The sequence below is a fragment of the Panicum hallii genome, chromosome 1, assembly GCF_002211085.1.
Source record: "Panicum hallii strain FIL2 chromosome 1, PHallii_v3.1, whole genome shotgun sequence".
NCBI lineage: Eukaryota > Viridiplantae > Streptophyta > Magnoliopsida > Poales > Poaceae > Panicum > Panicum hallii.
This window is the reverse complement of record NC_038042.1, coordinates 48,325,289-48,339,194: the sequence shown is the minus strand read 5'-3', so window position 1 is coordinate 48,339,194 and position 13,906 is coordinate 48,325,289. Positions and strand designations below refer to the sequence as shown.

Here is a 13,906-nt window from a genome sequence, read left to right as displayed (position 1 = left end):
GTTTAATTTAGTGGTAGAGACCCCAGTGTGTGTGTGTGTGTGACTGAGAGCATTGTAAAATCTAAAGCAAAATGCAAGGATTATTGCGGTTTATTTGTGGGGATGGACTGGACAGGATGCATCACCCACCCCAAGCTGCTACCTCCTGAAAGCTTTCCCATCCGGGTCTGCATCAAACAGTCTCTCGATAGGGAAGAAATTGTTCCACGGCCCCCACACCCCACAAAGCGAATAAGCATCGATGATCATGCGCGGACACGAGATCAAAAAACAAAAGAAAAACTAAAGCAGGACATGACCACAACTCCTCCTCCCCCAACTGATGCATCAGACGGATCAGCAAATCAGCCCAGGCCGAACTGCACCTGTGTTGCATCCACAGCCACAAACGATCAAAAAGGGATCGGAGACCCCTAAAAAAAAATATCGACCAGCTTTGGAATCAAGCTAAGGATAGATAGATATCACCAACCCCGGCTGACAGTAACCTGCAACACAGCGTCCATGATTTACCAATTACCAGCATGCATGCATCCACTGACCACTATCAGAGGAACTATCCAGTTCCACTTTATTATTAGTTTCTTATTACATGGAATGTGGAGGAGTGGCTCATTAATTATTGGAGTATGTTGTGTGTTATTGGTGTGGCTTTAGGTAGTGGGTCGCATAATTAGGCGTGTATGGGCCATTAACCTAACCCCCTGCGTGCTAAGTTAGTGCATGGACATTTCATGCGTGCCCCACTGAGGAACTACACATATTCTAGTAGGTTTCCATTTCTGACCAGAGGTTTCTGGCTGGGGTTTAGTCTATTGCCAATTGCTCCATCATGTGTTCCATCTAAGGCATCCTCTGGCCCGGCTTGAGGGAATAATGTTGGGAAAGAAAAGAAAACCTAGCTTATTGCATCCCTCCATATCTCCATCTTGAGTTTCTTCATTCACATCGTCCTTGCAAGTCCCAGGGCAACATAAAAAGAGCCAATGGGTATCCAAAGGTACTGAATGTTTGTCTTGTGTGGATTAGTGGTTGAGCCTCAATGTTCCCCGGGTGCTGAAAAGTCGCCTCCTTTTCCGTCCTTGCTGCCAATGCAAAGGGTTTTCACCTTTTTGTGCATCTTTATTTATTTTTTTATTTATGTAATAAATTGAGGTATCGAAAGTAGCCAGCTATTAATTTCTAGTTAGTAAATAGTGTTCTCCTTGTATAGCCTTTAGGGTCACGCAAATGAGCTTGATATATATTTCCATAAAAAAATCATTACTTCTCCCCAAGATTTGGAAAATTCAAAGGACTAACTCAAAACTCATGTTTTAGTTCCTTTGAGAAGTCCTAGGGAATGTCACTAATACCCTTTTATTACATCTACTTTAGAATAGCATTTCCGTTTAATATTCCGGCATTTTCCACCTAGATAATCTAAACACAAACAAATAAACTACTAAATTCAATTGCAGAGTAAACCACATATATATCTAATATACTTCCCCTGTTCTAGATAATAGAAACAATTTTATAACCCAGCAAACAGAACAAAGCGATAGTTCTTCTTGGTTTCTCAAATAGAGATGTCCAATTAACGTCACAAAGTTATCGCACATGAAGAACTCAAAATGCATGACCTCTATTTAAGAGAAAATACATATGCAGAAAGTTCCTAAAATGAATCTTATTGAAGAATTGAGCGAGTACAAACTCTAAAAGTACGTCCAGCCATCACATTACATGTCATCAGTTTTGAACCATGGAACAAAACCAGAATAAACCATGCGTGGATACTGTTGACACCGGATCTTGACTAGCAAAATTCTATAAGATCCGGAGTAAGATATAGCCAGCTGCTAGCATTCATAAAGACAGTGATCGGCAAGTTTTTGGGGATTACGAGTATCTTTCGGTGGAGGTTCAAACAATGGCCAGGTTAGAGATATTTTTGCTAGCCGATTGACTGCTCGTTCTAGAGAAATCCAAACCTCCGTTTATTGTTTTTAATCCAACGTGCAGAAGCTATCAAATATGGAGTCCAGGAGTTCTAATACAAAAATTGGCTTCGTCAGATTGGTCAAGTAAGGTGATTAGAATAAAGAAGGCAAGGAAAAAGCCTCCACATATATGAGCAAGGGTGATTAAAGTAAAGAAGGAAGGATACAGCGTGGGCGTTTATTTGCCTTGCATGCGTCACGTAGGAACAGTTCGGATTAATCACACATATGGATCGGTCTTGGTATGGATGGATTTGAGGAAGTTTTATTAGCAAGGTCTCTACACAAGAGAAATTAGAGTCCATGTATGTTAATAAGTTGGGCAAGTTTTGTTCAGATATTTATTAGGTATGAGTCCACGTGAGGTTCAAGCCGCTCTTATAAATTATAAATTAAAGGGATGATGGTCATTGTAATTTATCCCTCGATCAATATATCAACTCTATTTTCTTCTTGGTCAATACCAAATTCTAGAAGTAGGAGTAATGTAGCTACCTAGCGTCTTCTTCGGTGAACAGGGCTGCATTGCCTCGATCTCCGGTTCGCTTGCAAGCATCGCCATCCTTAGGTGCTCTAGGCTTTAATCACGAACGTATTACTGTGATTTCGTCTAATCTACCTAATTATTGATTTTACCCTATCCTGTAAGGCTGCATCAACTTGATCTCTTGCTAGATGTGGTAGAATCAAATTATCTCGTCTTGAATAAGATCTATCGGTTAGCTTATCTTATACATTTGTTACGTTTCTTCAATAGCCATATTTTAAAGAATTTAATAGAGTGTGCTTTATTAGCCGATAGTTTCTTATTCTTGACCTTTACCGAGCTTTTACCAAACTCTTATGTTGTTGTATCTAGATTCATTGGCTAGTGATTTTTAAGTCTACCGCCATACTACTAGCACGGTCTCGGTTAGGTCAGATACGACTGACGGTGATACTAGATTAATTTTCATAAGCATGGTGATTCTATTTATAATGATTTATTTGTTCGGCAATCGCTCAGTTTGTTGATTTTACTTACCACCCGATACATGCTTGAATAATTATTTCTAGTATCGGCTCTGTGTACTTCAATCATCTAGTCGACGGACCTTTATATATTTTATTTATTCAAGTGTCGTGTTGGCTTAGCATTGTGATTCTATTAACCGTCGATATGACGTCGTTATATACTTTATCAGTTGAACGGCCAAACTGACTGGCACGTCCTGAACCTCAAGAAGCTAAGAACCTGCACTGAAATTAAGCAGATGTGTTGCGTGTGAGGAATGATCATTGGCCGAGCGATTTTTTGCGGCAACAGATACTGCTAGGGACAGGGGGTTCATAGTACCTGGGCTAGCAACAGCTCCTGCAGGAACATCATGTTTTATTTGATCCTAAAATGACAGTGTAAAGCACAAGTTAGGCAAGATTTTTTTTTCTTTTTTTGCCTTGGTAGTGGTTCACTAGTTTATGATAAAAAAAACTTGAGCAGATGAGCTCAGAGAGAACCAAAAAGAAAAGAGAATTAGAGAGTTATCTGAAGAAGCAGAGAACGACCAAAACAGGGCGGAAAGCAGGATATGCATGGCTAATCTTTTTTATGGGATAATCTTCTTTTATACCGGTTGATTAATCTTTTATTCATTTTCATAATGGGTCTTCACTTGACATGATTATCGCTTTGAACTTTCACGCGCGCACACCTAACACGGCTTGCAAATCAAGTAACAGCAGCCATATATATATATCCAAGAAACAAGCAGGCGACGACTTGGTTAGACGGTCGACATGCATGGACGTCGGAATCAAATGTTGTTCTGATTCTGATATGAGATCTCGATCGTGTAATGGGTGGATGCAAACTTTCTGTTGACCTTTAAGAAAACAGCATAATAAGCCTATTAAAATATTTTCACAACCTATATATATAGCAGGGACAAAATAAGGTTATGCTCGCAAGTGTCACAACTTACAGCGACGACAAGGAACACTGGAGGAACAAGCCATAAGTGAAGGTCGTTAAAATGATTTTAGCTGTATCGAAACTAAAATTATATCAACGCTACACGCAATTTGCGCGAACCACGGTGCTAGTCTAGGATCAGCAACAGCACACAAACAGCAGGGATTGTAAAGGCAGGCCCGTTGGCCCGGTCCGCGTCTGATGATGCACCCGGCCGGGTGAAAGAAACAAGCACCAACACCACCACCCAGTCCAGCAAGAATCCTCGATCCCACTACCGAGTAGTTCGGGATAGCTAGCTTAGCCTTTTCTTTAGCCAGGCTAGTGCTCCCCTCTCCCCACCACCACTATCATCTCCCTGCTCCTGCCTGCCCTCCTAGCTAGCTAATCACGCGCGCTTAATCCCTCCGTCCCCTGCCTCTCCTCTTCTCTTCCATATATACATATCCCATGGATGCTGCTTGCTTCCATGCGCTAATAATAACCTGATCGAGCTATCTCTCGTGTAGCCAGCTGCATCGATCGCCCCTTATATAGACTACCTGTGAGGCTCCGCTCTGGCCGTCGATGATGGCGTGGCCGCGGCAAGGAAGAAGCACGCACAAGGTAGCAAGCACGGGAGGTGCCATGGACATGGCGCGAGCCGCGTGACCCAACAAACCTAGCTAGGGAGGGAGATCAGGAGCGTCCGTGCACGCAAGGATGTGCTGAGAGAGAGCAGAGAGAGAGAAGAGCTGCTTAAGGAGGAGCTAGGGAGCAGAAAGATCGATCGAGGAGGTCGAGAAGGTTCTTGAGTGGCTTCTTGGCTTGCTGCTCGATCGCCGGAGGGCATCATCATGTGGAGCCTGGTGCGGCAGGGCCTGCGGTGGGGGCGCCGGCGGCGGACGGCGCGGGTGGTCGACGAGAGCGCGCTCGGCGGCGACGACGGTGCCGCCGCCCCGGCCGCAGGCGGCGCGGCCGCGGCGACGGTGGCGGTGGCGCCGACGCTGGGCGGAGCGCTGGCGAGGGCGCTGCTGGCGATGGCGTGCGCCATCCGCTTCGACGGCGAGGACGGCGGCGCCACGGAGGAGGCGTGGGCGGCCAGCGGGTGGCGGCCGCGGGCTGACGAGGTCAGCCACCTCATGGTGCGCGAGAGCATGCGCTACGCTATCTACGCGTAGCCGTGTATTTGTTTGATATACTAGCGTACGTAGGATTCTACGTCCGTATTTACATACGTACGCGTATCCACGGTCCACGCACGTACCATTGGGTAGGTGTTAAGCATATGTAATTAGGTTGAGGTGGTGCGTAGTAGGTGTATAGAGTACTGTATCTCGTATTCTTGTACGTATATGCAGTGGTCACTACTGGTAGTCTACTAGCATAATATAACATATAAAGTTCCATGGTAATTGCTGGGGTTGTGATGCGCCTATGCGAATTTGTCCACACGGATATAAGAAATCACAAAAAAGATGGATGTCAAATTGCCATTCATCGGCCTTCCCCTTGTCACCCTTGTTCCCTTTTCGTTGCTGTTGGCCTTTGGAGTCTTTGTTGGCAGAAGTTTCTCTGTTTCGAGAATGTGGTCCAAACATATTGTGCTGCTTTGACAGATCCTTTTATGCATGAAGACGACAGGCATGATCCATGATAACCTATCGGATGTCGCAATTCAGAAACTTCCCATGTTTCATTTGTAAATTTCAGCTGAACTAAATACTAGTTTTAAAGTTTCTTACAAAAGGTAGGTCCTCGGCCAAAATGTTTTTGCCCCTCGCAAAAATAGTGCTCGATTACTTCTGGCCACAATAACATGTATACCGCGATATGATGTCGGCATGCCGAAGATATGGCAAAGTTGAGGTTGGGATCGGGAGTGTGATACTGTAATTTCCTGATAAGTTGTCCAAAGTATGTGCAATGTTGTGATAAGGAAGCAAAGAAGTGTAGAATTTTGAAAAAGAAAAGAAATCGCACATTGGTCTAGCTTTTTGAAATACACCGTACTTAGAAGCCATTTCAACATGTGCCAGCAGATGGTAGAAGGTTCATGAGCCTTGACTTAGGCAGCAGGGTTGCTGATCGTGCATTCCTCGTTCAGCAGATCGGACCTGACAGTGATCGTGCAGAGAGCCGAGGTGAACCAAAACGAACGGCTGTGCCAGAAGATCTGTTGGAGATCGCTGGAGGCTGAGAGAGAGAACCCCTAGCCTGAGCAGATTTGAGGCCCATGGTTGGTGGCTTCTGTCAGTTCTGTGGCCAGAGCATCATCATCAGATCATGCTTAGTGTGTGCAAGTCAGCAGGGCCCTCCAGAAATCCAAATGCTGATCCCTCCACAGCAAATCCCCTGCCTGAATACGTACCAGATACGTGGCGCCCTGATGACTACTGCATTTCCATCAACTTTCAGAAAATGTCAACCGGCATGAGTCATGCCGCATGACACTGAAGTTCTGAAGAACAAAGATGCCGCTCAGAAATCTCTACTGGTGCAAAAATGCTTGTGGGTCCTGATTATCTCCATGAAGAGCATTCCTGATTCGCCAACATCGGTCGACCCAGAGGATCTTCAATGCAAGTGCCATTTCTCCGTATCTTGATGAATCTAGATTCGAGCTAAAGAGATAGTGCTTGCTTGATTACCTAGTGCTGCAGGTAGAACCTAAGCTGCAGGCAGAAAGTTCAGAGAAGAATGTTGATGGTGGTGCGGATTTCAGACCGGTGGCCAGCTAGACACGGACAGTGTCTTCTTCCTCTGCTACATGCGTATCACTAGCTGCTGCCTGATTTGGCTGTGCAGGTAGGGCAGGGGCATGCACCATCCAATCTCCATGATGGATGCAGGGTAGCTGCAGACAGAGCTGGATGCTTATGTGTGGTTGGTCGACAGTAGCCTGTGAGTTGGTGGTAAGCCTTTCGATCACAGGCGGCTTTCAGATAAGGATTAATGGACCTCGCCTTCATGCCCTGTCTCCTCCTTTCAGGCTTCAGATAAGGATTAATGGAGGAAGCCATTACGATTAGTCAACGCCGGAGCTACCTCCATTTGTCGGCGTCATCATTGCACAAGTCAGCACCGGAGGTGCCTCCATTTGTCGGCGTCATCATTGCACAAGTCAGCACCGGAGGTGCCTCCATTTGTCGGCATCATCATTGCACAAGTCAACACGACGAACGCGATTGGTTCGTTGTTTCTGGGGTTGAGATGGATGAGCTGGTGGGGACGAAGGAAGGTGGCCAGCAATGGCTATTAGTACCATATCCCAGGACACCATGGGGGCAGCTTGCCACTGCTTGAAAGGCATTTGGTGCAAAGGTCAACACTCAACAGGAGGATCACTACAGAAAGCTTAGGCTTTTATTTGTCATGGATGGTGCATACATTTTGTCGCTTGTAATGGAGGAGGATGGCCCTGTTTTGCCTCTCAAGTTCAGGAAAATTGGACTTCTGTTTTTCTCAAGCAATGGACAGGGCGACCATTGTTCAGTTCAGGTGGTATACTTGCGATGTACAGTTTGTACTGTATCATTCTTCATATAGTTTATAGCGAAAAAGATACTGACAACAGCTCAAACTGACACCTCCTTCTAGTTCAGTGAACTTCACATGATTTCATGGATCAGCATTGCTACTTCGGGCCAGTTTGGCAGAGCTCCCAGAGCTGATTCTCTGCTGAATCCAGCAAGAGCTCTGCCAAACAGTTTTTCAGAGAGAAGTGATTCTCTGCTGATTCTGTGGAGTGATTCTCTGAAATGAACTAAGAGGCTGGGAGCTGAAAAAAGTAGCTTCTCCTGATTCTGTAAAGTGATTCTCCATCCTGATTTTAAGAGTTTATGCTAGAGAATTAAAGAGAATCACCTTCAGCCATAGAATCACTTCTCTTAGAGAATCAGCTCCCACAGAGAATCAGGATCAGTTGGAGCTCTACCAAACTGGCCCTTCATCTTTGCCTCGGATCTTTAGTAAAGTGTCCTCGTTTATCTGATAGGCCATTGCCACGTGCAGCTTCGACTCTCCAGTTCGAAGCCGCAGAATGACGGTAGATACTTCACCATGTACTACACACCGACGGAGGTATCAGAATTTCAGATCATCCATCTGCAGCGTAAGGTGACAAGCTATTTCAGAAGGATGCTAGCAGAACATTCTGATGAACTCTGTCAAACATGCTGAAAATGGCTGAACAACAATGACCAGCAATCTACCGCAACAAAATAGCATCACTAACTTTCTTTTTTCAGCAAAAATTGCATCACTAACTTACGCACACGCAACGTCACCAAAGAATTGGAAACCAAATCTCGAATCCCGGGCGAGATTCAGTACGCGCACAGCACAAGCAGAGCTAGTGCGCCACGAGAACGAAGGGCGCGGGAAAAGGAAGGAAAAGAGAGAGGCACTCGCACCACGGCGGCGCCGCCTCGCTGATGCTGGTGCTGCCGCCCGATCTGAGCGTCTCCAGGACACGTTTTTCACCTGTCAGGGCCTCGACCAGCCCTTGCGATCAGGAAGAAAAAAAAGATAATAAACGGGTGAGACGGATCGCACTTTCAGAATTCTGCATCGGCGATGACGGATTACCGTTGGTGTAGTCCCGGCAGTCGTGCTCCCCGACGACCAGGCCGGTCGGCCACCGCTCGCTGAACCTGTCGGCGGCGCCCACGGCGTCCTCGTCGCAGCAGTGCCCGACGAGCCAGCACCGCCGGTCCGGGACCCTCCGCAGCGTTCTTCTCCGAACCACGCCTGAACATCCATCGCAGGCAAATAAACATCACCGTTCTTGGATTGTGAACTTCGTCTCGCTGCACGAATCGATCGAAAAGGCCGGAGCTTTCACCGGGTATCTCGCTCCGCGACAGCACCGCCAGCGCGGCGCCGACGCCCTCTGGGTCCCGTGGCTGGAAATCGAAGACCAGCGCCTGCGTCCGGGCCGGGTCGGGCCGGAGGACCACCATGAAGTGCTGCAGGTCCCACAGGCCCAGCGAGTAGCCCGCCGACATCAGCAGCTGGCCGGGGCCCTTGGGCGCCCGCAGCGGCACCGCCGCCACGTACACGGCCGTGGCCGTCGCCGGCGTCGAGGCGGCAGGCGGCATGGACGACGGGCAGACGCGGCTGGCTGCGGCAACCGTGGCCACTCGCGCAGCCCACGGTTTGGCGTAAACGCAGCATCGCGTCCCGACGGAGGGCGGATGGTGATGTCCAGCCGTTGGATGCTGATTGACGGTTGCTATGCACCCGTGCATCTAAACGAACAATACTGGTTGGCTGTTGCACAACCTGGAATTGAGTTATCACTGGCTGCTCCAGACCAAATTTCCAATGAGCATTTCATAGTCCGATTTAGCTACATCTATACAAATTGGAGAACAGAATGACTGAATGAGTCATGATGATTGCTCAGCTCTGAATATTAGATTTAATACCACGTACTCACTACTCAGTGAAATGTGAATTCATAACAATCAGAATTCAAAGGGCAGACAGGGAAAAAGGTGACCTGAACACTGAATAATGTATCACCACACATATGTACCAAAATGTTGCTACGAGCAGCACACACAAGTGCCACCGTCGAGGTATCAAGTTGAACATCAACATGCCCCAAATTCCGCAAAACAAAAAAAAGAATTGCTACATAGAAGTCGTGGAAAGAATAGCTATTAGCAACTCGATATGAATTCATTAGAGCTCTAACGCCCAATGCCGCATGTGCAGGACTATCTTCAAATCAGGAGAGAAGCACATAGCACCAGCAATGTGATGAGGATGGAGACATCGGTCTTCATTCTGAGGGCAGCATGGGAAGGCGTCGAAGCTGTGGTGGTGTTGCTCACCGGAGGAAGGGGTGGTTCTGTGACATCAGAGTCTGTCAAGAGTGGCATTGGGGCTGCCGCTGGTGGCTGAGCACCGCCCATAACTGAAAGTAGGCCCCCTGGCGTCGTAGGCTGCATAAAGCCCGGTGCATTCTTTCCCATGCAGGAGTTCACTGCAGAAATTAAAATTCAATGCATGAGGTTAGCAAACAAATTCAGTGACAATTGCATGGATCTGAAATGCTTAAGGATAAGGTAATACATGAAAATATAATCAAGAACATACATTTGTATCTGTGAGCAGTCCCAGGGAAATCTGTGATGACTCCATCCACTTTAGCACCTTGCACATAACCATTGATCTGTGCGGTGGCGTCTGAGAAAAAGTCATACGGTTGAGAAACAAACTCATTCATGAGCAGATAAACATAAACTGGGAGGCCAACAGATTTAAGGGATGAAGCGAGATTATTGGTCTGGTTTGTCAAGAATTGATTGGTCGTTGGGAAAACGGATTTGGTGCTGACAGAAACAGCACTGGCAAACTTCTTAATGTCCGCAAGGGAGGAAGGCGCAGCATCTCTGACATCTTCTTCGATCATGTAGACAAGGTCATATTTGGTTTCCTGCTTGAACTTCACTAGAACTGAGCTGTTCGTTGACTGGATCATAACTTTCTGTGCAGTCTGTTTGCTGTAACCAGAGTCATCAAGGGCTTTGATCACCGCATCTACCACACCAAATCCAAGCTTCTCTGCCATGAATGCAGCACGCTGCAAAAATCGAAAAGGGAATAAAACTGAGAATGAAGCGCTGAATGGGGACTGCTCTTTGTGTCATCACTGGAGTTATGGAACTGTAAAGCCAAGCCATTTAAAAAGCCAGCGCCGCGACTTAGCTAAATGTCACTCAAATTAGGTTCATACTAGCTATAACCCAGCATGCATTATTAAATTCTTACCTCTACAGTGATCATGATTCCAGACAAATCCTTATCTTTTGCAAAGGCCAAAAAGTCTGATAGTCTCATGAAATTCCCGACATTCTTGTTTCTTGGATTTCTATATAGTTGGAACTTGCTCATTGGGTTTGATATCATGGCTGTAAATACGAAAATGTCAACCTCGAAACAAATGCACGACAATTGTAGAAACATCACAGATGGGCTTTTGATAGCTCACTAGGTAATCAGTTGTAGAACAAGAAACAAAAAAGAGGTCAGATAGACTTACGCTTCAGGTTCTTCGAAATATCATCCCAAGTGAGGTTGAAGGTAAAGACTCCAGGAACAGGCTTAAGATCTGTTATGGTAACTGCTGGCGAGGCAAATTGTGATTTTGCAACATTAGTAACATCCATCAGGTCAATGGAGCTCATGCATATTGGTATGCCATCTTTGGTCACTTGAACAGGACAGTCAATGACATCCGCACCATCAGCAACTGCCTTTTGGTAAGCTTGGTCAGTGCAGTCTGGGTAGTCACCACTGGCACCATTGTGAGAGATTACTAGAGGTTTAGCTGCAGCATCAATGTGAAAGCTGAAATTCAGTAACATTACTAAATGGGTGAAGGTAAACATATCTGACAAAGGAAGCAAGCATACCATGATCTATCTTGCTGTCGTTAAGGTTACTAAAGCAACCTGCACGGATTAAAAAAAAATCAACACTAGAGAAAGCCATGATCCATACTACTTCTTCCAACTTCTTTGAAGATGCTTGGGAAAGTTGAAAAGTGGACCATTATTAATATTCAAACTATTCTAAATGAAATATCAAACTGACAAAGATGCCAGGTTGATTACATGAAGTGGCCAGCAAATATTTCCTCATAGCATCATGAAGATAGGATAAAAATGGACTCACCGACTGCCTCTGAAGGGGTAATAGGGAAATCGGACAATACACCATCAACAGAGAAGGCACCATTATCAATGAAGTAAAGGTATTCTGTCAATGGATCATAGCTGTAGTTGTAGCTGATAACAAAGTCATTTGCAAAACCAGCAGCATAGACTTCTAGCCCTGCTTTATGAGCATCATCAACGACTGAAGTATAGGGCAGCAGATAATTATCTTGTGTGACAGGCCAGATGTAGTTTTTAGGGACAAGTATTCCAGAAGCAAAAGTCTTGACGAATGTTAGATTTTTCAACATTGAACCATATGTTTGGTTTGTAGATGGCTCAATAGAGCGTTCATCAAGAAAGCGGAACACAAGCTTTGTCTTCTTGCTAACTCTTCCAGATATGCTGGTGAGGAAGTTCACTTCAGGCGATGAGATGTAGTCAACGATGTATTGTTTTGTTAGAGATAGGATATAGCTTCTCATGTTGAGCTTAAACTGGCTATAGAAACTGTCATGCTGCAATGTGCACAAAACAAATGTTCAGGTGAGAGAAATCCCAATTTGTAGTTCAGTGCAAGTAGTTAAGAGTTTGAACCCTACCTGCACATTTAACCAAACAGCAGGGGTCTTAAATTGGGACAAAGCAGCGTTAACAGGAACTATTGGGGAGGAACCATCAAAGTAATACGGGCGGGACAAGATTGATTGCTTCACTGTAAATTACAAACTGAATTAGACAAGCAAGACAGATTCATTGGTAAAGTAATAGTATAAGATTATACGCACAGACATCCGAACATTTCTCTTCGAATGCACACAGGAAAAAAAAACAGCTATTAGTCTATTACACTTCAGAAGATCTAAATGCCCAAGACATTAGCAAAGTACAAGTTTGTGATTTGTACTTACAGGATACATTTTGTAGATCAGTGCTTGTAAAGTCCACGGAGAACCATCCTGCTGTAGATACACCATTAACATTGTAGGTCTTCTTCCCCTGTGGGAATTGATCGGATATGGTGGTACAGTTATCCATATTTATGTTTGGAAGGCAGATGCCAGTGCCATCCTTGGTCAACCAAACATCGCACGAGATGGCTGTGTCAGGGGAGCTAGCCATTTCAACAAACTGATAAGCAAGAACACTGGAATCTGGAAAAAGGCCTGAGAACCCGCCCTTGGCAACAATTGTTGGAGCCTTGCCTGAAACAATGAGATGATTGTTAGTGTTAGGCTTGAGGAAGGCCCTAAGCACCCTGCCACGGCAGGTAACAGAAAACCCAAATTACCAGATGGTCAACACGCATGACCCTATCAGATTACCGGCCATTATCTCTGTTAAGAGTGAAATCAGGCTCGAATTCATATCCATCGAAGTGGTCCACTCTTCTCGCAACAAACAATCCCTATTGGCCGTAAGCAACCAACCGAATGAACAGCAAAATGCCTACAGCTAGTTATTTTAAACGTATTTCTCACTAAGGAGTGAAAATGATTGCTCATAGGCTTTGTACTAGAGCATGGCTATGTAAGATAATCCCAAAGAGGTTGCTATCTTATCCTAACCAAATGTCATTCAGCTGGAAAGGCTACCGTGGAAATTTAATAGAAAGTAAAAGGTAAGCATCATGGCCGGCCCCAAGCTTCCAATCAGAAATCTAGTTTCCCAAAGAGCACTGATGACCAGCAAAACTACTTTAAGAAAATAGAAGCTTGAGCTCCGATAGAAAAAAAAAATGCGCATCCAACCTGTTCTCGTCCTAAAGATCCAGCCCAAACAGCATGACAAAACCAAATTTGCAGTTTCCAAGAAAAAAACTGATCTTTAAGCGAAGGATAGCAGCAAATCGGCCCAGATCGACAGATCAAATACGCACATGCTGCGGAACTTGCAAGAAAGGAAGTGAGGCGCAGCGAATCGAGCTTACCACTCAGGGTCTTCCAGGTGGAGCCCTTCTGCGCGGCGGCGGAGCCGAGCGAGAGCAGCAGCAGGAGCAGGGCTGAGCCGAGGACGGAGCAGGCGCGGCTGCTCCTCCCCATTGCGAACCGACACCTACTGGACCACCGCCGGCAGCTCCAGAAGCTCCGGCTCCAAGAACGCCCAGCCCCCGGGGAAGAAGGGGAGGAGCAGGGGAAGAGGGGGCGAGGAGGCGAACCGGGGAGGGAGGATGAGCAATGCGCGTCCGGCGGCCGCGTTGGATTTTTAAGACCGGGAGAGAGACAAAGAAATGGAGACGGGGGCGCGACGCGATGATGCTGCTGAGCTGTGTCCCGTGTGTGATAGGGGAGGAGAAGGTGGCATCAGGGTCAGGGGAGCGA

At 46.0% G+C, this 13,906-nt stretch overlaps 3 protein-coding genes across 6 annotated transcripts; 1 reads left to right on the top strand and 2 right to left on the bottom strand.

Moving 5' to 3' along the window:
• Positions 1-4,192: 4,192 nt before the first annotated feature.
• LOC112892227 lies at positions 4,193-5,433 on the top strand. The gene has a single exon (XM_025959363.1). It carries the CDS (start codon positions 4,773-4,775, stop codon positions 5,094-5,096), a length of 324 nt encoding a protein of 107 aa, XP_025815148.1. The 5' UTR covers positions 4,193-4,772; the 3' UTR covers positions 5,097-5,433.
• A 1,862-nt stretch (positions 5,434-7,295) lies between these two features.
• On the bottom strand, positions 7,296-9,103 carry LOC112886897. Of its 4 annotated transcripts, XM_025952921.1 has the most exons (5): positions 8,762-9,102; positions 8,506-8,667; positions 8,329-8,421; positions 7,863-7,982; positions 7,296-7,555 (listed from the first exon to the last, which is right to left on the bottom strand). In XM_025952921.1, exons 1-5 carry the CDS (start codon positions 9,015-9,017, stop codon positions 7,527-7,529), a joined length of 660 nt encoding a protein of 219 aa, XP_025808706.1. In that variant the 5' UTR covers positions 9,018-9,102; the 3' UTR covers positions 7,296-7,526. The 4 variants fall into 4 exon arrangements, with proteins under 4 accessions (XP_025808706.1, XP_025808714.1, XP_025808722.1 ...); XM_025952929.1 differs by lacking the exon at positions 7,296-7,555 and having other exon boundaries at positions 7,746-7,982; positions 8,762-9,103; XM_025952937.1 differs by lacking the exon at positions 7,296-7,555 and having other exon boundaries at positions 7,840-8,022; positions 8,762-9,096.
• A 258-nt stretch (positions 9,104-9,361) lies between these two features.
• On the bottom strand, positions 9,362-13,864 carry LOC112886886 (glycerophosphodiester phosphodiesterase GDPDL4-like). Its single transcript, XM_025952910.1, has 9 exons — positions 13,516-13,864; positions 12,497-12,790; positions 12,188-12,300; positions 11,605-12,103; positions 11,343-11,381; positions 10,970-11,257; positions 10,699-10,838; positions 10,024-10,510; positions 9,362-9,910 (listed from the first exon to the last, which is right to left on the bottom strand). Exons 1-9 carry the CDS (start codon positions 13,625-13,627, stop codon positions 9,648-9,650), a joined length of 2,235 nt encoding a protein of 744 aa, XP_025808695.1. The 5' UTR covers positions 13,628-13,864; the 3' UTR covers positions 9,362-9,647.
• Positions 13,865-13,906: the final 42 nt, after the last annotated feature.

What these genes read in the sequence shown, in the direction of transcription:
- LOC112892227 (XM_025959363.1), top strand. Translation starts at nt 4,773, where the DNA reads ATGTGGAGCCTGGTGCGGCAGGGCCTGCGGTGGGGGCGCCGGCGGCGG.
- LOC112886897 (XM_025952921.1), bottom strand. Translation starts at nt 9,017, where the DNA reads ATGCCGCCTGCCGCCTCGACGCCGGCGACGGCCACGGCCGTGTACGTG. An exon ending in GTCGCGGAGCGAGATACCCG is followed by an intron (nt 8,668 to 8,761) that starts GTGAAAGCTCCG and finishes ATGGATGTTCAG; the next exon opens with GCGTGGTTCGGAGAAGAACG. An exon ending in GATCCGAGGCAAAGATGAAG is followed by an intron (nt 7,556 to 7,862) that starts GGCCAGTTTGGT and finishes ACTGGCCCGAAG; the next exon opens with TAGCAATGCTGATCCATGAA.
- LOC112886886 (XM_025952910.1), bottom strand. Translation starts at nt 13,627, where the DNA reads ATGGGGAGGAGCAGCCGCGCCTGCTCCGTCCTCGGCTCAGCCCTGCTC. An exon ending in CACCTGGAAGACCCTGAGTG is followed by an intron (nt 12,791 to 13,515) that starts GTAAGCTCGATT and finishes TCATTGTTTCAG; the next exon opens with GCAAGGCTCCAACAATTGTT. An exon ending in TACCCCTTCAGAGGCAGTCG is followed by an intron (nt 11,382 to 11,604) that starts GTGAGTCCATTT and finishes TAATCCGTGCAG; the next exon opens with GTTGCTTTAGTAACCTTAAC.